Here is a 26,661-nt window from a genome sequence, read left to right on the forward strand (position 1 = left end):
GGGGTGACCTTATCAAAAGTGACATGTCCCTTCTAGAACTTTGCCCCCAAGGAGGCATGCCCTAGTACTAAGCTTTTTACCTTTTGGGCGCTAGGCCTTTTAACTTCAGTCTTTTGCCCCTGCTTTTATTAAGGTTGCTTTCACTTTTTAGCTTGTGTTTTTATTTTAGTTTCATTGCAATTTGTTGTGTGGAGTCCAGGAGAATTCTAGAACACAGCCGGCTGTGACGGTGTCCATCACCCGGCTGCCTGAGGTGATGCTGTGCTACCCGTTCACAAAGTGCAGAAGCTGAGCTCCCTGGTCGCATCAAGTAGAGGTGGGCTTCTTGGCACCTGGAAGAGGAGAAGGATGGACCACGGCCTGCTTAGAGGCAGACTGTCCCCTGCTCCCACCAGGCCTCCCCAGGCGGCCTTCTTCTCTATCAGTGTCTTCTTAGATTTTTATTCATATGCGACTGTCAGTGTGCATGGCGGTTTATACAGAAATGGCAAGCAGTCAGGTCTCTGTCCTGAGGAGGATAAAATCTAAAAGTCAGCATTCTCCACAATCCCCTCTACGCACCAAGCACAAACGGTGGCTTCTGAGTTTGGGAATTCCCTGGGGAGGTTCAGCAGTTTCCAGAAGCAATGTACAGCTTTTTTAGTTGTTGAAGTATTTTGCCAAGAGGGATAAAAATGGATTTTTAAAATATTTCTCTCTCTTTTCTTAGGTTGCAATGCCATGCCCATTTACTTGAGAGTAAGCTCCATTGAACTCAGCATAACTGACTTCACAGAACATATGTAGAGGGAAGGAAGGAAGGAAGGAAGGAAGGAAGGAAGGAAGGAAGGAAGGAAGGAAGGAAGGAAGGAAGGAAGGAAGGAAGGAAGGAAGGAAGGAAGGAAGGAAGGAAGGAAGGAAGGAAGGAAGGAAGAAAGGTAAACTATTTTAAGGTATTAAGCTGTATTGTGCCTGCCATCAAGCAGTCGGTTGGGTCTACTAACACTTATAAGCTGACATCATTTTCCGAGTCTCAGTGAGGTACGATATCATGCTCACAAATGTGTTCATGCATAGGCATACACACAAATGAGAATGCTTTCAACTTCACTTGGCGCAGAGCTCCCCCTGCAGTAAAAAAAACATACTGTAGCATTGTTTGTTTTAAAAGCACTGCTTCATATTGGTTCGTAAGAAAATGGTATATTCTCATCTGTTTCCAGCTCTTCAGTTAAGCATTACTCTGCTTTTTAATAAGCAGTTGTTGATGGATATGGTGCCCCCAAAATAAACACAACCATTTGATGAGTATAAGAAATCCAAAGCTAACAAATGTCTTTACCTGTTTCAACTTCTGACAAATGATTTCAAACCTGTTACTGTTACAGTAACACAACTGATTGCTTTGAGGTGAAGACTGTGCTCTGTGATCTGTGTCCCGATGCGCTTACTTAGACCACCACATCTTTTTTTGTTGTTTGCAAAGAAACTAAACATTTTAAGACCAATTCAGAACTTCCTGCTGTCATTTTAACCGAATACCCTTCTTCCCTACACACCTTGGCGCCCTCTGCAAACAGCTTTTTACAGCTACCCTAACTTTTAAAATCAGCTGATGATGCAGTATGGGAGGCCACACTGCACACACACACACAACTTGCCATGCCATTCCTTCTGTTTCTAGTGCTGTGGCACAACCGGGGTTGTTTATATAGCCGGTACAGGACGCTGTATTTTATACTGAGTCAGACCATTGGCCCATCTACCTCAATACTGTCTACTGGCAGTTGCTCTCCATGGTTCCCAGCCATACCTGGTGAGGCCAGTGAGGACTGAACCAGGGACCTTCTGCATGCAAAGCAGATGGCTCCACCATTGAGCTGCAGCCCTTCCCCAAAGGAGCGGTCACATTCAACCAACACCCAAGAGGGAGGGCTCAGCAGGCTTGAGCAGAATCCCAAGGTTTGTAGAAGTGAAAACAATATTGGGAGGGACCTACGGGTGGGGGCCGCAAACACAATAAGGACTGAGCATGCTCAGTGGGACCTGAATACTATTGGACTGCTGGTGAGAGGAAACAAGAAAGCCAGATGGGAGAGGGAAATGAATGGAGTATCCTGGATGAGTGCCCTAGATAGGTCTCAGTTATATGTTTCCCTACAGCCATCAGTTCAAGTCTCAGCTTTCCTTCTGAATGATGGGCCTGTTCCAATGTTTCCCTCACAGATCTGTTGTGACAGACACTGTAAAGCGCACTGAACATTACAAGGGTTAAACTATTCACAGTAATCTGGCATGCAGTGGATTTATCTGCTGAGCATTCCCCACAGCTGAGCAAAGTCACCCCTAGTTTTTTAAAGGCAAGAGATGCAAGGGTGGGGCCTGAAGGGCAATTCTTATAACTAATCTTGGTTCTCAAAGCGTCCATAAATCTTGGTGCGAGTTTTACCGGATGGATCTCCCAAAGGCAGTTTCACCAGCATTTATATATACAATGATGCTATTAAAAGTCCAACATCTGTCTGCATGAAAATCTGTGCCAAAGAATCATGTTGAAAAGGTTGGACTGCAACAACCTCTTTTTACTCCGTTAGAAAACACTTCCCTTAAATAAACAGCTGAGAGAATTAGTCAAAATCATTGCCTTGTCCAATATATATTGGGGCAGGAAATTTTAACTGTAGTCTTCTGCTTAGGAAAATTTGACTACAACTTCACAAATATTTCAGGTCTCAAAAGACATTTTCAGGATAGGGAAAACATATATAAACACCCCATCAATTCTCTTAAGTATTATTCATATCTTAGGGTTTGTTTGTTTTTTTAAAAAAAAGTTCCTATGAACTGGAATGAAGAATTTTAATTTTGCTTCTGCAGTTATACCTTCTTTAGGGGGTGCGGTGGGGTTGAGTGGGAAGACACCACAATTCAGAAACCCTTTTAATCACATATGGAAGAAAGTGCTCCAGCTTTGTAGCACTGTGCCTCAAATACACACATCACCTTCAACCAAGCCAGGAAAATGATGTTAAGAAAGTCCAACGCTCTCCAACAGATAAATCCAGCTTAGCAAAAGAGATGCCAAATTCTGAACCATTTTCATCTTGCCAAAAGATTAAAAACAGAGCTGAAATAAAATCTAGACCCCCAAAACATGCTGTCTGATGAAAATGCTAAAACCGCGTTTGGCTATGGACAGGAGCCTTGTTTAATCCAGGAAAGGCACGAGTTTAGGACACAGGATGCAAATGTATGCCAAGAGTTCCTGTTATGTGTAGGAGTAATGGAGGTGCACATTCATAGCAGGATCATCCCATAATTTCACAGACCAGTTGGCAAGCAGCCACCCTTGATGACTTGACTGACCTTATCCAATACCTTGCTAACTGCTTTGTCTAATAGCTGCAACCAACTCTTACCCCTGATTTGGATTCTTTTCTCAACTGCCTCTGTCTCTCTCTGTCACCCATCTCGCTTCAGTTATCTGTCGCCTGCATCTTAAGTTTAGGATACTGTAAGAGCCACTTCTTGATCCCAGTCCCGACAAGATCACTCATGCATCAATTCCTGGCAACCTCCTAATGCTTCAAGAGACAGAGCAGGTGCATTAAGTCCCAAAGGCTGGTTGGCTCACCAATTCCCTGACATATCTCCTACCACAAAAGGTATTATCTGGCCTATCAAACAAAACTGTGCTAGGATGCACCACTTCCGTGAGAGCTCCTTCATACAGCAAATTAGCATGTCAGTAGCAGCCTAGCTTCTTCCCAGCACAAGAGTTTTCTATGTGAAGGAACAATTTGTGCATAGAAGAGGAACACCCTGTACACCCCCTTGCCCAGCCTGCAGCCTCAGGAGGCACAACCAAGGCACAGATGGACCGCCCCAATTTGAACAAGGCCTCTGCCCCTTCTCACTTGTCACGCTGTGTATTGCTGCATCTACTTTTAATTTTGAATTATATATGGCCTCAGTATACAATGCAAAAAAAAGGGGGGGATTATTAGAGACATATTCCAAATGGTTGCATTCCAGCAATGTTGATTTTCAGAGATTTGAGGAGCAGAACAGAGGGTTGTTGTTTTTTTGTAAACTGAAAATTGCTGACAAGGCTATCCTATAAACAATACATTTTTGATGGGAATTTCCTGTTTTTGAAAATATTGTTTAGAGTTGCCAAAGTAACCGTTTACTTTCAGAAGAGGTCCACATTAACAGAAAGGCATAATGAGTTACAGGAGGCAACATGCTGGTACATTATGTTGCTTCCTAGAGAAACGAAGTTGTTTTCATAGGGCTGTGTTTCAGCTCTGAGGCGCAACCGCAGAATTAGGTCACAGTTCTGAAAGCCTTTTATAGTTTTCAAAATTGAAATCAAGTGCTCTTGATCTGTTAGACTACCAGGGTCTCCTGAAACAAGGATTCTGTTCTGGATATGTCCCAGGAACACAAGTGCTGTTTGGACCAATGAGAACAAGTAATGAAAGAAAGCTGGACGCTTAAGTCTGCTATTGCTTACTATGCTGTGTTCCTTATACTGTCCGCCACTTTAAAAACTACAGAACATGGAGTACGAATGACATTGAACCATAGCAAGAAAAGGGTGCATATCCCTGTCACTTTAGGAGGCACCCCAGACCTGTCTCTCTTTGTTGCTTAGAAGAAAGCAAAGCGACATATTTCTCAGTTTAAGAAACAACCAGAGAACACTTCAATGCACTTTAGTACTGTTCAGTTAAATCCAGTGCTCTTTGAACAAAACCAGGGCAAAGAGTTCATTAGATGCTGATGGCATTTTAAGAACCACAAGTGAGAACCAAATGCATGTTAAATACAGTATTACTGCAGACCACAAACAAAAAAAGGGAGGAGGGGAAGATAACTCTAAGATCTCTTTAACAGAAGAAGTACTTTGTACATACCTCTCCTAGGAAGACAAAGAGATCATTGCACTGTACAAGATCCTTATGGCTTCAACATTCAAATTAACCCAAATTTGGCCCAAGTTCTTAAACTATGACCTGCTTACCTTCAGAATTCAGTGTAATAAGGGTAACGTTGTTCCCAATACTCTGGCTTCCTAACTGGCCACTGTTGGAAACTGAGTCACTGGCTTCAGAGCCACTTTCCCCGTCTTCATTGTGACTGTCTTCATGCCCCGGGACTTTCACCACAATAGTATTCTGCCGCCGTCCAGGAACAGCACTAGGAGGAAGGGGCAATTCACATAATTCGAAGAAAGCACATTCATATACCTTTATTCATTTCAGCATGATGCTACACAATACTCAGCTGACCTGATGGTTTTTCTCTGTATCAAGAGGACAGCAACATACACAGGAACATAAGAATATAAGAAGCTTCCTTATACAGAGTCAGACCACTGGTCCATCTAGCTCAGTATTGTCTACACTGACTGGCAGCACCCTATCTCTCCCAGCCCTACCTAGAGATGTTGGGGAGTGAACCTGGGCCTTTCGGCGTGCAAAACAGATGCACTGTATACTATATGGAGGGCCTCAAATATAAACTTCGAATGTAATTTGTTTGATTCCTAGTCTGCTTTTTGATCTTGAAGGCTACCCAAGGCAGCTTACATAAAATGGCATTACACTGGGGCTGCTGCTACCCCCTGTGACATACAGGATTGCTCTGGAGTAGCATATCCCCCTACCCAAAACCTCAGTAGATCCTTAGAATCATAGAACCGTAGAGTTGGAAGGGGCCTGTAAGGCCATCCAGTCCAACCCCCTGCTCAATGTAGGAATCCAAATCAAAGCATTCTCGACAGGTGGCTGTCCAGCTGCCTCTTGAATGCCTCCAGTGTCAGACAGCCCACCACCTCTCTAGGTAATTGGTTCCATTGTCCTATGGCTCTAACAGTTAGGAAGTTTTTCCTGATGTCCAGTCGACATCTGGCTTCCTGCAACTTGAGCCCTTTATTCCGTGTCCTGCCTTGTGGCTGTCCCCTTCATCTTTCATCCTGTGTAACTCCCCTGACTGCAGGCACTCAGGCGCTCCTTCTCCCCACACACACACATGCTAGCTCTGGGCTATTTAAGCTCCAGCAGCTCTAAGAGACCTTCCTTATTCCAAGCTGGTAGCAGCTGCTCCCTGCACCATTCTTGGCTCGGCTGACTGAGTTGCTGCTCTGGTCCCTATAGGGGTGGATTTTCTCTCTCTCTCACACACACACACACACATATATATACAAGACCTGAATCCATCCATGTAAAGTCCACGACCATGAGCACTACAGTAAAATACTAAGCAAATGAACACTAAGAATGGGGACTGCAATAACTCTGCGGCACTGAGGCGCACGGGTCTGCCCCAAGTCTCTTTCACTACCATTGTCCTCACAATGATGCACCCTGGAGATCCAGTGCCAACCAGCGAAGACAGTGCTGAGCTGGATGGTCCAAAGGCCTGACTCGATATGGCAGCTTCTGGTGTGCACCAAGGGAAGGAGAGTGTTACTCAGTTTCAGCTACTGACTTGCTCAGGATGTTTTCCAGTGAATCCGCTGCTCTGCTCAGTGGCTCTTCCTGTCCAACCATCTTGGCTACAATCGAATTCTGACGATCATTGTTGAGTATTACTGTGGTCTGAGGCACAACACTGCAAAGACAATAAATGCAGGGGGGAAGTAAAACAGAATAAAAAAAGATAAAAAGCTCATCCGCCATTCATTAACTCACACTTGGTATTTTAACAAGTTATTCCATGAAAGGCATTGCAAGCGTGGATGTGTTGGGTTTTTCCCCTTCTTTGGTTTCAAGGCTGTTTACTATGTATCAGTTACTAAAGCTTGTAATCCATCATATTTTGATCTCTGTACCATTCCTAGAACTCATAATTCTTTCAAAGAGCTGACTGTTTCAGTGGAATTATGCAATGTCTCCTGACCTCTGGCAAAATTATTCAGTTTTTGTTATTGACTCCAAGTACACACAGAACAAAAAAGGAGTCTGCAAACACCCAAAATCCAAGGGTGGCTCAATTTCCTATTCAAGTGAGTAACTGATGCTCTCCTTTCAACTTGACAAGGGAACTCCAGGTGTAGGGCTATTTAACAGAACTAGATAAGGGGAGGAAGAGAGAGGGAGAGAGAGATGAAGAAAATCATTTGTAGTTTTAGCCTAGGTAATGCTGGATAAAAGATGAACTATGCACTCTGTCTGGTAACCCACATGTGCTCCGTTGCACATACGATACTCCTGCTAGAACTGCCTTCTCCATTTCACTTCAACAGAGGGTCAGTTCTAATCTTCTTTTGCATGCTCTCAGGAAGCCCCTTGACTTAAAGGGCCACAACCAACACCAGGCTTGTCTGCTCTACTTCATGTTCCCCCAGAACTTTTCAGGTTCTCTGCAATTCCACTTCTGAAATGTAAACGACATTCTGAACCTTCTTCGAGACACTTTATTGCCATTTCTTTGGGCGTCCAATTCTTTATCACCTACATCTATCAATTTCAATAAACTCAGAATGCCTGTTTTAAAAGTGTCACCAAAGGCAGCAATTTTTAATGAACACTCTGAATAATTAATTGCAGCAATAGAGATAAATGCAATAAAATTAAGCTTCCATTTATGGAGACTTCAGGCTTTTGCTTCATTCTGTAGTTTCCTTTGAATAGAAACATCTTGAAAATGAACATTGATATAAAATGGGAAAGTCCTTAAAAAAGTAGATGAATTAATTCATTTTGTAGACCATTGTAAAGAAGGCCTGATGGCATTTAATTAACTTAAAACAACTTAAAAAGGAAAACAGAAGAAATGCCCTGATGTAAGCCATTAGTAATTAATTTAACAAGCACAAAGGGTTATGGATCCTCTGCACTGCAGAGAACACGGTTTCACCCAGCACCACTTGTTCCCATCCCCAGCCACCTTTAGCTGTGCCCTTTCCAAAGCAACACCAAACAGGCCACAAATTTCCTTTTTCAGCTCAGCAAAGTCTCTGGCAAAAAGAACTTCTTAAGCGACTGGAGCTACGTGCAGGATGCATTCACTCACAGCTTCATTTGTACAAACAGAGGTGCCAACATTCAAGTTGGTGTGGAAGCTCCATGAATGGGTGAACTTCTAAATGTAGCCATTGATACTGCATGTGCTGGATTCATTAACAAATCTGGAGGAAAATTCTTTCAGCTGAAATGGTTCTTCACATACTGTGCTTGAATGAGCTATTCAAGGGGAAGCTGCAGGAGACATTGAGCAGCAGCTTTTGGGATACAGAGGGAGAGTGTACGTCTCTGCGACCTCAGGCATGCACAGTTAGGTAGATATAGGTAAGAGGAGTAGGTTAGCACAAGAGATCAAAATTACTTCATATAATTATCAGTTAAGGGCCTCTCTGAAAAGGAGATGCGGTGAAGTTGGTTTGATCTATTCCCAAATGGCGGGTCTTGACCTATCAGAAATGTGCATGGTGGTTTTGAAGGCATTGCCCCCAAGTTCTCAGCAGCAGATGTTCAGGGTAAGATAGTATGAGGTGGTTTCATTTTCTGGTCAGAGGCAGAATCCAAAGGTATATCCTGAATAAAGCCTATGAATAAAACATTTGGGAAGGAAGCATCTAAGATGAAGGCAACAGAATCAACGGGGTAGTTCAGACATAACGCTAACCATGTTACATGCATAAGCAGCCATGACCTTTGGGCTAGCACTCCTCCACAAAGATACTTCCAATCCTGATTTCTGGCAAGCCACAGTTTCCTATGTACAGACAAGATGACAAACTACGATTTGCTACAAGCCAAGATCAAAAGCTTCTAATCACAGCTTGCCAGAGGAGGAAGGAATCCAACAGTTGTACCTGCTCATGCTCATAATGCTTAAATCTTGATTTACCATTTTGTCTGAATGCAGATGTAGACTAATTGCACAGGGCTTGGTATTGCTTTTAAGAAGACTGGAATGCCTGTGTCTACAAGATCTGCATACCAGTTGCTTAAGTTGGGCTCACAACTAGGGTAGGTAAGTATATTCCTCTATTAAACAAGTCTCAAGCTTCTGCCAAGAGCCTTTTTCCTGTACATATAATTGTTAATATCTGATGGACACAAAGAATTTGACTCAAATAAGTAATTCAGATTCACAGGCTCCTTTGTCAAACATAGATCTTACAAAGAATATACCACAAGCAACAACGTTAATGCATTTGGAGGAAAACTAGGAATCTACCGATTAAACAAAATCTTGTACATAGTTAAGGGTGTTAATTACCCATCTTTAGGAGAACAACTCAAATCAGACAGGCCAGGATGTGGGGAAAGCAGTGCTGCCTTTTTTAAAAAAAACAGACCCTAAAACAACCACAAATAAATATCTGAACAAGCCAAACAAAATTTAAAAATCAGAATGAAGTTTAATTGCAGATGGTATCAGATCTTTTTAAAAGCATGTCTCGGGGAAAAGAAGAAGATTCCACCAATCATAGGAAGGTCAGCCAGAAAGCTTGCTATCTGAGTTAATCAGCATAACTAAAAACATTTTTTCTGCACAGAACCAAACTGAGCAGATTCTTTCCTCAATAGCTGCCAGCATAACTTCACCAAAATAATTTGGGAATTGGGAAACAATGGAAGCAAACTACAGAAAGGAGGAAGAGAGGGACACAACATTGTATTCAGACTAGGGATGGGGTTTGCTGCGTAGTTCCGATCTGCTTGAATTCCCAGAGTCCGGCTTTCATTGCCGATCCACCCTTTCTTGGTCCCGTTTGCTTTCGCAATTGCTGATCCGCTGATTTTTTAAAGCAAAAAACCCACATAATTTTAAACAAAAATAGTTATGAAAATGCTTATGCTGTTCCACCTGCTTTTTCTACTTACATATCAATTAGGCAGATAATGACCTAAAATTGGAGGCAGGTTAATGGATGTAACTGGTGATTGTTATCACCTAGACAGCAGTTAAGAATGCATCAGCTTAGAGGAACACCAATTACAAACACAATAACATAAAATTTGGAGCAGATTTTTTTTAAAGAACTGTGCCAATAACAGCTGCAACCTGCCACAAGGAATCAACGCCGGTCCGAAAAGACAGCAGATTGTCATATTATGTTGAAATCCGGTACTAAATCCAATTTGAGCAGATATTCTCCCCCATCCCTAACTCAGACAGATGACATCGTTCAGTCCTCCAATACATTAAAAATTTGGAGATGTCTGTTTACTCTGGAGATGCTAATTTCAAATACGTTTAGAATTAGCTGTATTGCTTATGGGTGATATACAACTGTGCAAGTGGAATGGACTTCTGGACACACAATGGGACTTCCCTTCCTCTCATCCCATCTGTGTACTCCCTTAATATGCTCTGGAGAGCTGGAGGACCCTACTGATCAGATTTGGGGGTGGAAACTGCAGTGAGGAGGAGACGAGGGATGATTCCATTTGCACAACCTTGGATATGATCCTCTGTCTCAATCAGAGGGGTACAAAATAAAGCACAGGTTTGCTGACAGCATAAATACCCAAACAGTTATTTATGTCATTAATAAAGCTACAGCTCTTGGATTTTCAGGCACTCATACATTGGCCTCTGTTCTGAGGGAAGGGAAAAGTGTTTGTACTTCACAAATAAGGTCCTGCCAGAGGTAAGTTTTAACATGGAAAGAGTGTGTGTGATTCATATCCATCAGCATCAGCTTTTAGCTTTTCTTGGCCAACAATCTGTCACTCACTCAGAAGGCAGCCAATAAAAGAAGAGGGCTTTTGGCACCCTCCAGACTGCATCACTCTGGAGGAGGAAGAATTGGGTGGGGTATGAGGAAACCAGAAGGAATGAACTGGTATTTCACCTCTCCCAAGGTAAATGATCAAAGGAGTTGGGCCAGACGGGTATTATGGGGAAACGAGCTATGGGGAAACCAATACAGGGACACTCTGGGCAAGGAGTTGACTCTTCTCACAGCCTCAGACCAATTATTTATAGAAATACTCAACCGGGTGAAAGAGATGAAGGAGGAGCAATGAGATTTCCAGGACCTGGCTTCAAATATATTATTTCTTTGTGCTTTATGAACACAATCCTAGATGCACTCACAACAAAAATACAGTGCAGTGAATACATGCCTTTCCTTAAATACAGTTAAGAGTACTGTGCGTTTTCAAGAGTAACCAGGGAAACTGTTTCATCTCTTTTACACCATGCTCTATAGCTAATCCTAATTAATGTTTGCTACATTATTTCTCAGTGTGGGTGTCAGTTGTTGGTGCCTCTAACTGTATGCAGTACTGTTTCTATTGGGCTTGTAGAATACCAGCTTTGTTTGCTCTGATGCTGACACAAGGCCTAGGCTACACCAGCATGAAAATGTGAGACAGCAGGTAGGGATTTATTTTATTATATATACCTAAGGGAAAAGAAGAAGACAAGCCACTTAATACCAACTGCAATACCAGAGAGGGCTATTGCCTCCATGCCCTGTTTTGGGCTTCTTCCCAAACATTTGGGTGGCCACATTTAAGTAACAGGATGCTGGACTAGACAGACCATTTGTCTGATGCAGCAGGTCTCTTCTTACAGACTTGCCCTCAGGAACACACCACACAATTTTAAACAGAAACTATTTTTGAATGCTTGCATTAATTAAATAAGTAAAAGCAAAGGATCCCCATAAGTAGGAAACTAAGCACCTCAGGGGGAAAGATTCTGCCTCTGCTCACTCCCTAGGGCCCTTGTGACCTGACATGCACGGAGACAGCGCTCTCACTCTAAAACAGGGCAGAGAAAAACTACAATGCTTTGGAGATGCCCAGGGGATGGATTTTGAGAACCAGGGACGAGGGAGACAACTGCCTTTTAAGGACCACAAATCCAAAAGCCCCACACAAAGAAAGCGACCTTCAAGTGCCAGCACATATTCCTGATTACAGTAGACTTTCTGTCCAATTCTCTGAAGCCCTAAGAAGGAGAAGGTAAAGCAGCAAATAAAACATGCCACTAGCTGAAAAGCAAGGATAAAACAGCGGGGGGGGGGAGAGAGAGCGATGGGAGGACAACTAGAAAAACCTTTGCAGCACTCCGTTTCATTAACTTGGCTCATCCCCCTGGTTGCAGCTGACTGGGAAACACAAGCACAGTTTCCTCCACCACCACCATCCAAACACAGCTCTCAATTTCACACCTTGAAACTGCTTTGGATCCCAAGCATCTGGAGCATCACAACAAGCCAGACATCGTAACGACGGCTTCTGTGATTATTATGCCCTTTATGGTCAGAAGCCAAAACACACCAGCCGTCTTCCCAATTTGACTCACGGACTTGAAAGATTTATGAAGTTATGGTCAATTTGCAAAATGAACAGTAAAAAAGCAGCATTTATTAAAACTGCAAAAACATTCTAAGTATGTTTTAAAAACACACACCTTTCACTCGGCTATGCAGGAAAAACTGTGGCTTTCTCTAAGCTACAGAAGATATTTATGCTGGGGGTTACCCTCTCAGCCTTAGGTCTACAAAGAGCCCCTTTGAATGGGCAGACAAGCATGCAGGGATGATTTAATGGCTTCAAGTCCAACTTCACCAACCAAAACGGAAAACCTGTTTAAATAAAGTCTGTTGTGGTTTGTTCTCCTCTGGGGGATGCCATTTAACACAGAGGAATTGCCCTTTGTATCCATTTATTTGAAAAGGACACATTTAATTGCAAAAGGTTCATTTATGGAGCAATTGTCAGGCTGATGCCTCAGTGACTCTCAGATGCCAAGACTGGGAAAGCTTGCTGCAGCACACGTCTTATAATACCTGGGCATCGGTAAGAAAGAACCTGCTCATACATTCCCTTTATTAGGGCCTGTTATTTTTAAACACGACCAGAAGGCTTTGATAATGAAATTTACAGCCCTAAATGCTCTCTCAAGAACCAATTCAGGCTACGGAGCGGCAAACTAGGTCATTTTAAAGCAATCAGGAGAAGTAGTTTATGACTCCAAAGAAGCCCCAGGAGCTGGGGGGAGGGGTGGGAGATGAGAGGAAAAAATGGGCCCATCATGGCTTAGCATGGCTCCTGATCCTTTCCCCCATGACCTCTGCTCTGGAAGTCCAGCTATTCTCCACCACCACAGATTGCCCTTGTCCACACACAAACTTCCCTTCCCACAGTAAAATAATGTAAACCCTTCAGAGCGGAACTAAACAAAAACAATCAAATATTACTCTAACTGAAGAACATTTATTTTTGCACCGCTACGTTAGGAGCACTGGGTTGTATCTAACAAAGTCACTGCGCTCACGGAATGAGTTACACAACAGAATTTCTCCTTCCTCTCCTCCAGCATAACCCCCCTATACCCTCCTCAAATATGCTCTTGGGCATCCCCAACACTCCAGAGCAGATTAGGGGGGCAGAGGGAGGGGAAGTTTGGCTGCATGAGTGAAAGTCATTCTGCAAGTGCAAAGCCTTTGTTGTATACAAGCCACATAATACAGTACTCTGTTCCCAGTGCACATGGATCCCCTGGAAATATTGCCTGAGTAACAACGAGATTACACAGCTGGTATAGCACAGTGGGGAGGAGAGCCTGGCATAGTCCCAAGGTGCCCAGTTGCCCCCCAGCTGGCAGTAGTGGACAAGGAAGGGGCTGGCTTGTGCAGCTGTGGCAAGCTGAGCAGGCCCTAGCCAGCTGGGGAGGACTAGCCTCAGAGGGAGGCAATGGTAAGCCCCCTCTGAATACCACTCACCATGAAAACCCTATTCATAGGGTAGCCATAAATTGGGATCGACATGAAGGCAGTCCATTTCCATTTTCAACAAGGAGATTGAATCCAATGTCAGTCATATCAGAGTAGACCTACTGAAATTAATTAACTGACTGAATAATCAGACTTTTAAAAGGAGGACATAGACTACATATTGAGAGTCATCTGGCATGCCTCATTAACAATGACACAATTTAGCACTCAGTGTTATGTATATACATGTAACCCTCCAAATCCATCCTTTCCAGTCCCAATTTACATACAGGCTCTCCTCCACCATATTTTTAAAGGGCACCCCTAGTGTCATAGACATACGTGCAGAAGGAAGGTGGCTTTTAAAGCTTGGGTTTTCAGCAGATCCCCACATGCAAAAACTATACTTGCCAAGGACTTTGAGCTCTTAATGCCAAAGACTGAGTTTTATATATAATGCTTTTCTGCCCCCTTCTGTTTGTTAACCAAACCAAGAAAAATATAATGCAGCTGTTTGAATTTGACAGCAATGCTTTTAAACATTTACTAAGTTCTGCAGAACAACCATCAGAGAGGTCAGTTCCAAAATGATGATTTCTGAACTCTCCATTTGAACTTGGCAACATTTGCCAATCCAGCAGGCATATGATCCATTGGAAACTTCTGGGACTACAGTCCTCAATGAAATGAATGTGAGCTCCATAAGAGCAATGTGGCTTACCCACACAGTTTCTAGGAATGCATGCCCAAAATCACAGACAGTGAAGCTGCTGAGTATCTTATAATACAACATCATATTGTGTTTTAAAGGGCACAGGATGTATTTATTTTACTTATTTATTTAACAAAATTTATATACCATTTGAATGTAAAGACCTCTAAGCTGTTTACAAAAAACATTAAAATTATCAATAATTTCAGTAGTTGTAGAAGCCAGCATGGTCCAGTAGCTAAAATGTTAGATCTCTTTAAAACAAAAGCAGGACAACTGGGCAGAGACTAGACTCTGCTCATATATACTACAGAAAGACAAGCTTCTATAAACACATGTTGTGTACACTTCAAAATGTAACATATGGCATTGCACTTCATACTTTGCACACAGAGATACTATCTCCTCTCCAAAAACAGCCTCCGACTCTCTCAACCTGAATTAGCAAACATCTGCTCTCTTCTTTGGAACCTCAAAACAAGAGTGGGGGCTCAAACACACATATGCTCCCTCATTAGGAGCCAAATATGTCAATCAGCCCTCCTTTCAAAGGAAAGTGTTTAGGATTACAGTGTGGTAATCGCACAAACTGAGAACCAATCCTCCTGATTTAAGAAAGCTGGACCCTTTCTGCCCCCCCCTTACCATTTGCTTTTTTGACTGTTTCGAGTGGAACACAATCCTTCAAGGGGAACATCAAAACTCAAACATGTCCTCTTGTTTTGAGGCTTTTATATTTCTTCTTTTGTGGTGAGGGTTATCACCTTGTTAATTTTTGTTCTTTGAAATCTTTTATAAAGTTTTTGGCTTGCAGAGATTTTAAGATTTTACAAGATCTTTTAACAATAATCTTTTGCAACATGAAACTTGTTATTGTTCTTTGCCTTAAGAAACATGATTAAAAATTCAGGCACACTCACTTTAGCCCCTCAAGCCACATATAAAAAAGCCGGCAAGTTGTATTTGATCTTACTATTTATCTATCGACTGCCTGAAACACCCAACTTGTTACATGAAGCCTTCAACAATTTAAAAATAAATGGCTTATTAGAAAACATTTAGCTAATAGCAGTTGGCTTAGAAGTAAATGCAGTTCAGATCTCGGTCAATTCAAGAAGGTTTGAAAAATGTAATTCTGCAATTTGTTTGCGTGAATGATTGTACCATAAGTAGCTTTGGCTTTAAGTGGCTATTCTTAATTCCATAAACTGACCTTGCAAAATTCAACACAAAATGTTCATTTTGGAAAGGGCTATTTTTTTCCAGAGCTTTTAATACACCTACACCCAATTATGGAATCCTTGGCTCTTTCATCTTGAGGTGCAAGAATGGCAGAATGTGAAATTCCAAGAACAAGCGCTTAAACTCTGGGATTTATTAAAGAGACAATTCTTCTCTTGATTTGTCTGAGGCTTACAATCTTCACTCAGGATCCCCACCCATGCACACCCACCCCTAAGGATCTACAGCATAGTCTTTCCCGGGTTACTCGCAGACTCATTTCTCCATAGGTAAAACTGGAACAATAATGACTCCCCAACCCATGGTACCTCTAGAAACATAGGAAGCTGCCTTATACGGAAGCAAACCATTAAGCTAAGTAATGTCTGCAGTTACTGGAAGCAGCTCTGTAGAGATTCAGACAGCAATTTCCCCCCAGCCCTACCTGTAGATGCCAAGGATTCAGGCAGGGGCCTTTTGCATGCAAACCATGTGCTCAACCACTGAGCAATGGCCCTTGCCATAAGGATGGTAACTGAAAAGTGTAATATTATGTTTTTATTCACTCAGTCTTTCCTTGATCATCAGGTAGTCCTATTAGTAATGACTAAAACTATTAGAAATTGCTACAGACAGACACGCATAGACTTTTCAAGTACCCTGATTTACAAAGGATGGGAACAAACTCCTTTCCTGAATGCTGCAGAGAGACATCATCAGCATGATTAGGGCTCTACAGCATGGAGGAAGGGTAAGAGAAAAGAACTTAGATGTAAACCAAACCTTTTGAGTGCTGAGTCCATTTATCCAATGAATTAGCACATCTGCTACTCTAAGTGTAGGAAAAGGAGGATTACTGTATACCCCCAGAGACTAAGCCATCAAACTTTTGTGATTAAAACTGACAAACTATTTTCCTCTTTTTAAAACACTTGGCCAAGCCTGTGGGATAGTTTATTACAATGAATGAACATCTTCATGAAAAAGGAGGAAAGGACACTCACCAAGCTTTGTTGCTGACAACCAGAAGACAGCCTGGCGAATGTATTGGTGTTGATGCAAATGTATATATGTATAACTTAATTACTTTCCCCTTAGGATTCGAAACTTTCATTTATTTTATTTATTGAGTCTACATATTTTTGCTCATATTCACACATTACTTTCCTAAGGGCAATATATACAGAGGCTCCTCTAGTATGTCTCCTTCCTCCACCCTGCATTATTGAATTACAGCACTACAGTAATTCCATTTTGTGCAGCTCATTTTGAAACCTTTAAAAAGGTTTCTACCATAACAACGTACATCATAAAAGATTAGCATTCTTCTGGAATCACAGCTCTTGAACTTTTATAACCGGGGGATGGGGGGAGAGCATGTGTGTGTACGCGTGTCACAAGGTCCAGAGCCAAAACGCATTCCAGATGGCATGCCAGAAATATAGCACAGGATGTTATCTCATTAATCAAAACCTAACACACCCAATCTGGTGAATCTTGAGAACAAGGCACACCTCATATCACTCTGCTACACCTACAAACACACACACACCATGGATGTAAATTGTTACAGTCACCAGATTCCCATTTTGACCCCTTTGATTTGCCAAAGGATAACAGGGAGAGAAGTTATCCAAGCACAAAATTCTATGTGACTCTATGACAAGCTAGGTGAGCGCTGTCTCTTCTGAATAACATTGAAAAGTGATACAGCTCACATGCTGGCAGCTGGGCCTGTGAGACTGGGTGGTGGACCATCTAAAGCCCCCTTGACAACTTTATGGCTAATTTTGAACTGTTAACACAGGTGTCCCAGCTCTAAGCCTAACAGACAGTGTTCAGATAGATATACAAAGTCTTAAAATAGCTTCAGAGACACTAAGGGCAATACATACAATACATTACTGTGTATGTTTGGCACATTTGGCAACTGAAAAGGCAAGAATTCATTTGTTGCCATGATGAAAGCAAATCTGAGACACAATGGGTTTTATTCAGCTGAGTCCTACTCACAACAGCCCATCAAGATTAATGAACCTAAGTTGGTCATGTCCATTACCTTCAATGGTCTGCTCTGAGCAGGACTAGCACTGAATACCACCCACCACTTCCTAATAAATATGTTAGTTAACTATTACTAAGAACAGACAAGTCCACATTTCCTAACTGTTTTGTATTTTACACCCAATTTTAAAATAGAGAAAGAATATACACTGCATAGTAAAAGACTTTAAAAGTAGATTTGTGGAGGACGTACCAAATGCACAGGAAACTGCAATCAGTCTGGGTACTTGCAGATCACCTCAACCTATATTTTGCCAGACTGAAATATTCTTGTATGTCATCTAGTGAAACCCAAGAGATCCAGTGGTTGCTATATTGGTCTCAAAATATGGAAGATACAGGCTGAAATCCTAAGTAAACACTAAGTTCTATTGAACACAGTGGGGATTATATCCAAGTAAGCATGCAGAGGGTTGTGCTGACAAGTGGATAACAAACTAAGATACCTTGCAGAGTTTCTTCTAAGAAATTTAAACGCTTGTATTACTCCTTTATCTACTGAATTTGGCTTGTGAAAGATGGTAAAGATACCTCAGAGTTAGGGTGGATGTCAAGTTCTGCATATAAATCTGACCCTTTGTTTGTTATGGCACTACACAGGATCCCTAATGATCGCCTAATAATCCGTTCTGTCAGCCTCCTTCCAAGCACCAAAAGAACAACAAGTTTTAATTGCAATATTAAGCTTATTAGAAAAAATATGCTGGCAAGCCTTACAAGGTTGTGGATGCAACAGTTCTGCCTTGCTGACCTCAGCCAAAAAAGCAGTAAACTTTCCTCATCTATATAGAGACTGGCAACAGACTTTGATGGGCAAGAAAATGGTCAGAAGTTATGGCAGGGAACATGAATTCAGCTAATAAATGCAAAAGATATCTGTGTAATGACTCAAAGCCTAGCTGCCATGCAGTTCAGTGAAATGCAAGCTCTCAGCAAGCAGAACTAGTGGCACCAACTGGATGGATCATGGCCAGCACATTGAATCTTGAATTCCAGAGCTTTAACTCTGGATGCCACTGCACATTTTCTAGCAGAACAAGTCTCATGATGTTTACAGTACGATGACATCTGATGTCATACTACAGTGAAAAGACAGCACCCTTGCCAATGATCATGCTGCAAGTTTTGATCAGCTTATTTCCTTGAAAGGTGAAATAAATTTGGAGCCAGACAGTTAGGAAATTAAGGAGACTGCGGCCCAGGGCCAAAAGGCCAGAGAATGCATGTTGAGAACAGACAGGATAAAAAGATGAAAAAGCTAGGCAAGGTTCAGAAGATTCAAAATATTTAAAATACACACTTCAGGAAACATGCTTGTGCCTACAAAAGCTTAGGGCACAACAAGCATGTTAGTCTTTCAAATGCCACAAAACTCTATGTTTTTGCTGCAGAAGAATAACATGGCTACTCTTCTCACTGATACACACATCTCTCTCCATCTCCCCACTTCTCCCTCACTCCCTGCATCCCCCCCCCCCCGAGAAAAAGGTATACAGTTCTTGGCTGATTTAAGACTACCTGGTAAAACACAAACCTCAAAACGGCTCCCTTTAGATTATATTAATTTAGCAATAAAAATAAATAGAGCACATAATAAACCTCCATACAATATTAGAGGGCCACAGGTCTGGCTTGGTAGATGAGATTAAAAGCTACATATTTATTTCCTACCTATTTTTTTAATCATTATTACAACTCTCCTTAGTTATGTATCATTAAGTGTCTTTGTTTTAAAAAGAAACTGCATGAGAATGGAGAGCATCTCTCGCTCTCGCTGTGTGTGTGTGTGTGTGAGTGTCAACCTCGCACTTTCTGCTCAATCAAGCAGGGCAATCTTGCACATGGGTACTTTGCAATTCTACCCACTTAACATGCGTTTTCTACACAAAACCTTGCAACTAACTGGCCATCTGTCACTACACAGTGACATAATACACCACAGGATGAAAGGATGTGCATTTCTCTGCCAAGTGCCTCTGAATACAGCCTAGGATTACTAGATCCAAATTTCAAAAAGAAACAGTAAAAATTTTAGGTGCAGCATCATTAGATGCAAACATTCTATATCACAATCCAAAAAGACTGGAAGGCTTTGATATGCATTCTGTTGTTCTAAAAATAGCACAACACTAGATGGCTCAGAAACGTGGGGAGAGGGTGGAATGGAAATCAGTGTCCTGTAGCACTTTAAAGATCAACAATATTATTCTATTGTTACCCTTTCTTTCTTGAATCTGAAAAAGTGGTCTCTTGCTCCTCAAAGCTTGCAAGTGGGCCACCAAGGTTCTTTATTGGTTTTGCTACAGCAGATTAACACGGATACACATTCATGAAAGAAAAATAATGTCAATCGCTCTTATTCCCAGCACAGGATCAGCAGAGGAAGAGGAAGCTGAGGAAGGATTGATGAGGTTGGGCTCAATAATAATATAGTAATAAAATTTTATTTGTTAATCGCCTATCTGTCCGAATTAACGGACACTCTAAGAACATAAGAAGAGCCTGCTGGATCAGGCCAGTGGTCCATCTAGTCCAGCATCCTGTTCTCACAGTGGCCAACCAGGTGCCTGGGGGAAGCCCGCAAGCAGGACCCGAGTGCAAGAACACTCTCCCCTCCTGAGGCTTCCGGCAACTGGTTTTCAGAAGCATGCTGCCTCTGACTAGGGTGGCAGAGCACAGCCATCACGGCTAGTAGCCATTGATAGCCCTGTCCTCCATGAATTTGTCTAATCTTCTTTTAAAGCCATCCAAGCTGGTGGCCATTACTACATCTTGTGGGAGCAAATTCTATAGTTTAACTATGCGCTGAGTAAAGAAGTACTTCCTTTTGTCTCTCCTGAATCTTCCAACATTCAGCTTCTTTGAATGTCCACGAGTTCTAGTATTATGAGAGAGGGAGAAGAACTTTTCTCTATCCACTTTCTCAATGCCATGCATAATTTTATACACTTCTATCATGTCTCCTCTGACCCGCCTTTTCTCTAAACTAAAAAGCCCCAAATGCTGCAACCTTTCCTCGTAAGGGAGTCGCTCCATCCCCTTGATCATTCTGGTTGCCCTCTTCTGAACCTTTTCCAACTCTATCATATCCTTTTTGAGATGAGGCGACCAGAACTGTACACAGTATTCCAAATGCGGCCGCACCATAGATTTATACAACGACATTATGATATCGGCTGTTTTATTTTCAATACCTTTCCTAATTATCGCTAGCATGGAATTTGCCTTTTTCACAGCTGCCGCACACTGGGTCGACATTTTCATCGTGCTGTCCACTACAACCCCGAGGTCTCTCTCCTGGTCAGTCACCGCCAGTTCAGACCCCATGAGCGTATATGTGAAATTCAGATTTTTTGCTCCAATATGCATAATTTTACACTTGTTTATATTGAATTGCATTTGCCATTTTTCCGCCCATTCACTCAGTTTGGAGAGGTCTTTTTGGAGCTCTTCGCAATCCCTTTTTGTTTTAACAACCCTGAACAATTTAGTGTCGTCAGCAAACTTGGCCACTTCACTGCTCACTCCTAATTCTAGGTCATTAATGAACAAGTTGAAAAGTACAGGTCCCAATACCGATCCTTGAGGGACTCCGCTTTCTACAGCCCTCCATTGGGAGAACTGTCCATTTATTCCTACTCTCTGCTTTCTGCTTCTTAACCAATTCCTTATCCACAAGAGGACCTCTCCTCTTATTCCATGACTGCTAAGCTTCCTCAGAAGCCTTTGGTGAGGTACCTTGTCAAACGCTTTTTGAAAGTCTAAGTACACTATGTCCACTGGATCACCTCTATCTATATGCTTGTTGACACTCTCAAAGAATTCTAATAGGTTACTGAGACAGGACTTTCCCTTGCAGAAGCCATGCTGGCTCTGCTTCAGCAAGGCTTGTTCTTCTATGTGCTTAGTTAATCTAGCTTTAATAATACTTTCTACCAGTTTTCCAGGGACAGAAGTTAAGCTAACTGGCCTGTAATTTCCGGGATCCCCTCTGGATCCCTTTTTGAAGATTGGCGTTACATTTCCAGTCCTCAGGCACGGAGGAGGACCTGAGGGACAAGTTACATATTTTAGTTAGCAGATCAGCAATTTCACCTTTGAGTTCTTTGAGAACTCTCGGGTGGATGCCATCCGGGCCCGGTGATTTGTCAGTTTTTATATTGTCCATTAAGCTTAGAACTTCCTCTCTCGTTACCACTATTTGTCTCAGTTCCTCAGAATCCCTTCCTGCAAATGTTAGTTCAGGTTCAGGGATCTGCCCTATATCTTCCACTGTGAAGACAGATGCAAAGAATTCATTGAGCTTCTCTGCAATCTCCTTATCGTTCTTTAGTACACCTTTGACTCCCTTATCATCCAAGGGTCCAATTGTCTCCCTAGATGGTCTCCTGCTTTGAATGTATTGATAGAATCTTTTGTTGCTGGTTTTTATGTTCTTAGCAATGTGCTCCTCAAATTCTTTTTTAGCATCCCTTATTGTCTTCTTGCATTTCTTTTGCCAGAGTTTGTGTTCTTTTTTATTTTCTTCATTCGGACAAGACTTCCATTTTCTGAAGGAAGACTTTTTGCCTCTAAGAGCTTCCTTGACTTTGCTCGTTAACCATGCTGGCATCTTCTTGGCCCTGGCGGTACCTTTTCTGATCTGCGGTGTGCACTCCAGTTGAGCTTCTAATATAGTCTAGGCGACTTACAGCAGCATAATAAAATACAATACACAATTCAAACACATTCATCAATTAAGCTAACATCAAAAACATCACTTAATACATCAAAAACTAATCCACCTCGAAGTTCCTGTAGGCCTGCCTGAATAGCCAGGTCTTTAAAGCTCGGCGAAAACTCATCAGGGAGGAGGCATATCGTAGGTCGTAGGGGAGAGAATTCCAGAGGGTGGGAGCCACTACCGAGAACGCCCTCTCTCTGGTCCGCACCAGCTGAGCTGTTTTGACCGGTGGGACCGACAGGAGGTCCTGTGTGGCTGATCTTGTAAGGCAGCCTAATTGGTGATACTGGAGGCGGTCCTTCAGATAAACCGGGCCGAAACCGTATAGGGTTTTAAAGGTCAGTACCAACACCTTGAATTGGGCCCGGCAGACCACTGGTAGCCAGTGAAGATCTATCAACACCGGGGTGATATGTTCCCGGCTACGTTTAATCAAGCGTGCCGCCGCATTCTGTACCAGCTGCAGTTTCCGGACCGTTTTCAAGGGTAACCCCACGTAGAGCGCATTACAATAGTCTAAGCGAGAGGAGACCAGGGCATGTATCACTCGTGGGAGCAGTTGTACAGAAAGGTAGGGTCGCAGCCTCTGTATCAGATGTAATTGATACCAAGTTGCCTGGCTCACTGCCGAGACCTGAGCCTCCATGGACAGCTGGGAGTCAAGAATGACCCCTAGGCTGCGGACCTGGTCCTTCAGGGGTAATCTCACCCCGTTAAACACCAAGTCGATGTCTCCCAACCTTCTCTTATCACCCACGAGTAACACCTCGGTCTTGTCGGGATTTAGCTTCAGCTTGTTCTCGCCCATCCATCCACTGACGGACTCCAGGCACTTGGACATGGTCTTCACAGCCAACTCTGGTGAGGACTTAAATGAGAGATAGAGCTGGGTGTCATCCGCATATTGGTGACACTGCAACCCAAAACTCCTGATGATGGCTCCCAGTGGCTTCACATAGATGTTAAATAGCATGGGGGAGAGCATAGAACCCTGTGGCACTCCGCAATTAAGAGGCCAAGGGTCTGAAACCTCATCCCCCAATGCTACCCATTGGTACCTGCCTGAGAGATAGGAATGGAACCACCGTAAAACAGTGCCCCCTATTCCCAATCCCTCTAGGCGATTTAACAAGATACCGTGGTCAACGGTATCAAAAGCCGCTGAGAGATCCAGGAGGACGAGGAAGGTATATTCTCCCCTATCCAACGCCCTCCTCATATCATCTACCAGGGCAACCAAGGCTGTTTCAGTTCCATGTCCAGTCCTGAAGCCCGATTGGAATGGATCTAAATAATCCGCTTCATCCAAGTGCGTCTGTAGTTGTTTAGCCACCACTCGCTCTATCACCTTGCCCAAAAATGGTAAGTTAGAGACTGGGCGAAAGTTGTTCAACTCTTGGGGATCCAAGGAGGGCTTTTTCAAGATGGGCTTTATCACTGCCTCCTTGAGGGCTGATGGCATAGCACCCTCTTCCAAGGATGCATTTACCACTGCCTTGATCCCTTCGCCCAGTCTCTCCTTGCAGCTCACAATGAGCCATGAGGGGCAAGGATCGAGCAGACAAGTGGTTGGCTTCACAGTAGAGAACACCTTGTCCACTTCCTCAGCGAGAAGAGGCTGAAACCGATCCCACCAGACCGGAATGCAACTGGCCGACTCTGGCCCACTTCTTGTACCCACAGCGTGCGGAATCGTGCACTTCAGGTGCTCGATTTTATCGGCAAAGTGCTTAGCAAATATGTCACAGGAGGCTTTAGAATGTTCCATGGGTTCCTGTGCAACTGGACTGACCAGGCTTCGGACCACTTGGAACAACCTCCTGGGACAACACTCAAGTGGTGTTCTCATCCATTCTTCCTGTCAAAAGATATAAGACTACAAAGAGACAGAAGAATACTTTAGGCAAATGAATGACCACAGAGAAAATGGTCTAAGGTTCTTTAACAAAGCACTGTTGTCAGGAGATTGGCTGCACCTCATGAAGATGGTTGGCAAAAGCAGGGTGAATCTGCTCAAGAGTGCTTTAAACTAAATCCTGTGGAGATGGAGGCAGTAGTCTGAAGGCAAGTTCATGGGTAAACACTAAAGATGGGGACTTGGGTGCTGCAGCAGAAACCAGGAGGCACTGTACATGCCAAATCCCAACACTAAAAGAGTAGGGGAGATGTGCAGCAGAATATTCAATACTCTCTGTGTCTATACACTAATGAACAGAATGGAGAAAACAAACAACATGAGCGACAACGCCTAGTTCAGGGCAGTAAATATGTCTTGATAGGTATAGCCGAGACTTGACTGGATGACTCCAGTGATTGGAATGTAGCAGCTGAAGAATATAACTTGTTCCAAAAAAGAAAAGGGGAAAAATAGATGCAAATCGAAAGGGAGGGGAACATTATATGATGAAAATGTGGTGAAGGGCTGTAGCTCAGTGGTACAGCATCTGCTTTGCATGCAGGAAATCCCAAATTCAGTCCCCACTGGCATTGCCAGGTTGGGCTGGGAGAGGCCCTGGAGAGCTGCTACTGAACTAGATGGAGCAATCCAGTCATTGTAGACAATACTGAACTAGATGGAGCAATGGTGTGACTCAGTGTAACACAGCTTCCTATGTTTCTAATGCATATAGCTTCACAGAAATACAAGAGAACGGACAAAGTAGTCCATCTGAGTACAACAAACGGAGATAGAAATAAAAACAACATTGTGGTCATAGTCTACTACAACCTGCCAAACCAAGGTGAGGATGTAAACGATGCTTTCCTGTCGCAAACGACAGATGTTTCAGATCAGTTAATAGCAACGTGCTGACAACGTCTTCTTTCAGAAAGCGCAGAACAGAATGAAGGAATCAACTATCCTTGACTTGATCTCAACCAATGAGAGTTGCTCAGTGAGATTAAAGTAGCAGGACCTTTGGGGGTTAAGTGACTATGTAATGCTGGAATCCAAGATCTTGTAGAAAACTAAAATTACCTAAAGGGGGTGGGGGTGGGGTTCTCCTTCAGTAGGGGCCTTCAAGCAGAGGCTGGGCAGACATCTGTCTGTTGGGGAAGCTCCAGCTCTGCATGTGCAGAATGGAGCAGATGGTTGGGACAGATTGCCTGAAGGGCCCCCTCCAAGTCTATGATTCTAAAGACAATCTGCATCATAATACCTTTTCACCCATGTGAGCAGTCCCTGCCCTGGGGATGTGATCATGTATGTTAAACTTTTGACCAACCCACCACAAACTCCTACGCCTCAACTACGGCATCTAAAAAAGGGCCTCTGCAGCCACAAACTGAGACTGCTGCCTCAGGGGGGACAGCACTGTGTGAAGCAGTCACAAGATATGCTTGAAATTAACATGCCAAAACCAATATGCTGAAACAGTACAGCTTTTTAAAAAAACATGTAATAAAAGAGCAGCATAAAGAAGTAAAACTGGCTCAAGCCTTGATTACGAAAAACCGTGTTGCATCACTGTAAGTGGTTTGCTGACATGGAACTAACACAGCTTGCAGGCATTCGAAAGAAAACACAACAAGACACCGTTGTTGAGCTTAAAACCATCTGCTCTACACCAGTTCGTCACTAGCACATCCAGGACGGGGGGGGGGTAAAAAGGCTCCCACAACACCACACACACACCCCTCACAGGATTGCAGTTATCATTGTCACAGGAGTACCAGAGTCTTCAGTACCTCTATAGTTAACTCAACTCCAGAGGAAGTTAATGTCCCCAGGGTAACAAAGCAATGAAGACAACACAACCCTTTTTCTAATGGGCTGTCAAACTCACTAGGTTTGTGGGGTGGGTGAAGTGGGGTTCTATGCTATGCCTATCACTCATATTTCATTAATACAGATAGCAAAAGAAATGCAGTTGCTACCTGGAAAGAAAAATGCCCCTTAGAAGGGAAAATCCAAAAACTGTTTTGCTTTAAGCCCAAAGGAAAAAGTAATTTAACAAAACATACAAATCTAATTAAAGGCTCTTACGGATAAGGCAAGTGATAACAACTCTCTCCTGCTCTTTTCCCTACCTACAGCACAGCTTCTGTCGAAGAGTGTAAATTTCTACTTTCTTTTATGGACACTGATATTTATGATGAACCCATAAAACAACAAGGCTCATTCCACCGGCATTTAATGGCAAGAGAAAACAGAGCAAGTCCGCATATCATCGCTATACAACATATATCTCATCTAATAAAACTGTGTTCTATCTACCTGGGAGGAAAACATTTTCAATAAAAGTACTTCCCCAGGTGAGATATTAA

The 26,661-nt window shown here is 42.8% G+C and overlaps 1 protein-coding gene across 4 annotated transcripts in view; it reads right to left on the bottom strand.

Annotated features, from left to right (window-relative positions):
- The window catches only part of BANP (BTG3 associated nuclear protein), a 199,721-nt gene that overhangs the window by 146,674 nt on the left and 26,386 nt on the right, over positions 1 to 26,661 (bottom strand). For all 4 annotated transcript variants that reach the window (XM_061594509.1, XM_061594510.1, XM_061594512.1 and 1 more), the window contains exons 5-6: positions 6,478 to 6,600; positions 5,009 to 5,184 (exon numbers count right to left, since the gene is read on the bottom strand). In XM_061594509.1, coding sequence (XP_061450493.1) covers positions 5,009 to 5,184; positions 6,478 to 6,600 — 299 coding nt within the window. The remainder of the gene's footprint in view (positions 1 to 5,008; positions 5,185 to 6,477; positions 6,601 to 26,661) is intronic.

The sequence above is a fragment of the Rhineura floridana genome, chromosome 13 (genome assembly GCF_030035675.1).
Source record: "Rhineura floridana isolate rRhiFlo1 chromosome 13, rRhiFlo1.hap2, whole genome shotgun sequence".
Taxonomy (NCBI): Eukaryota; Metazoa; Chordata; class Lepidosauria; order Squamata; family Rhineuridae; genus Rhineura; species Rhineura floridana.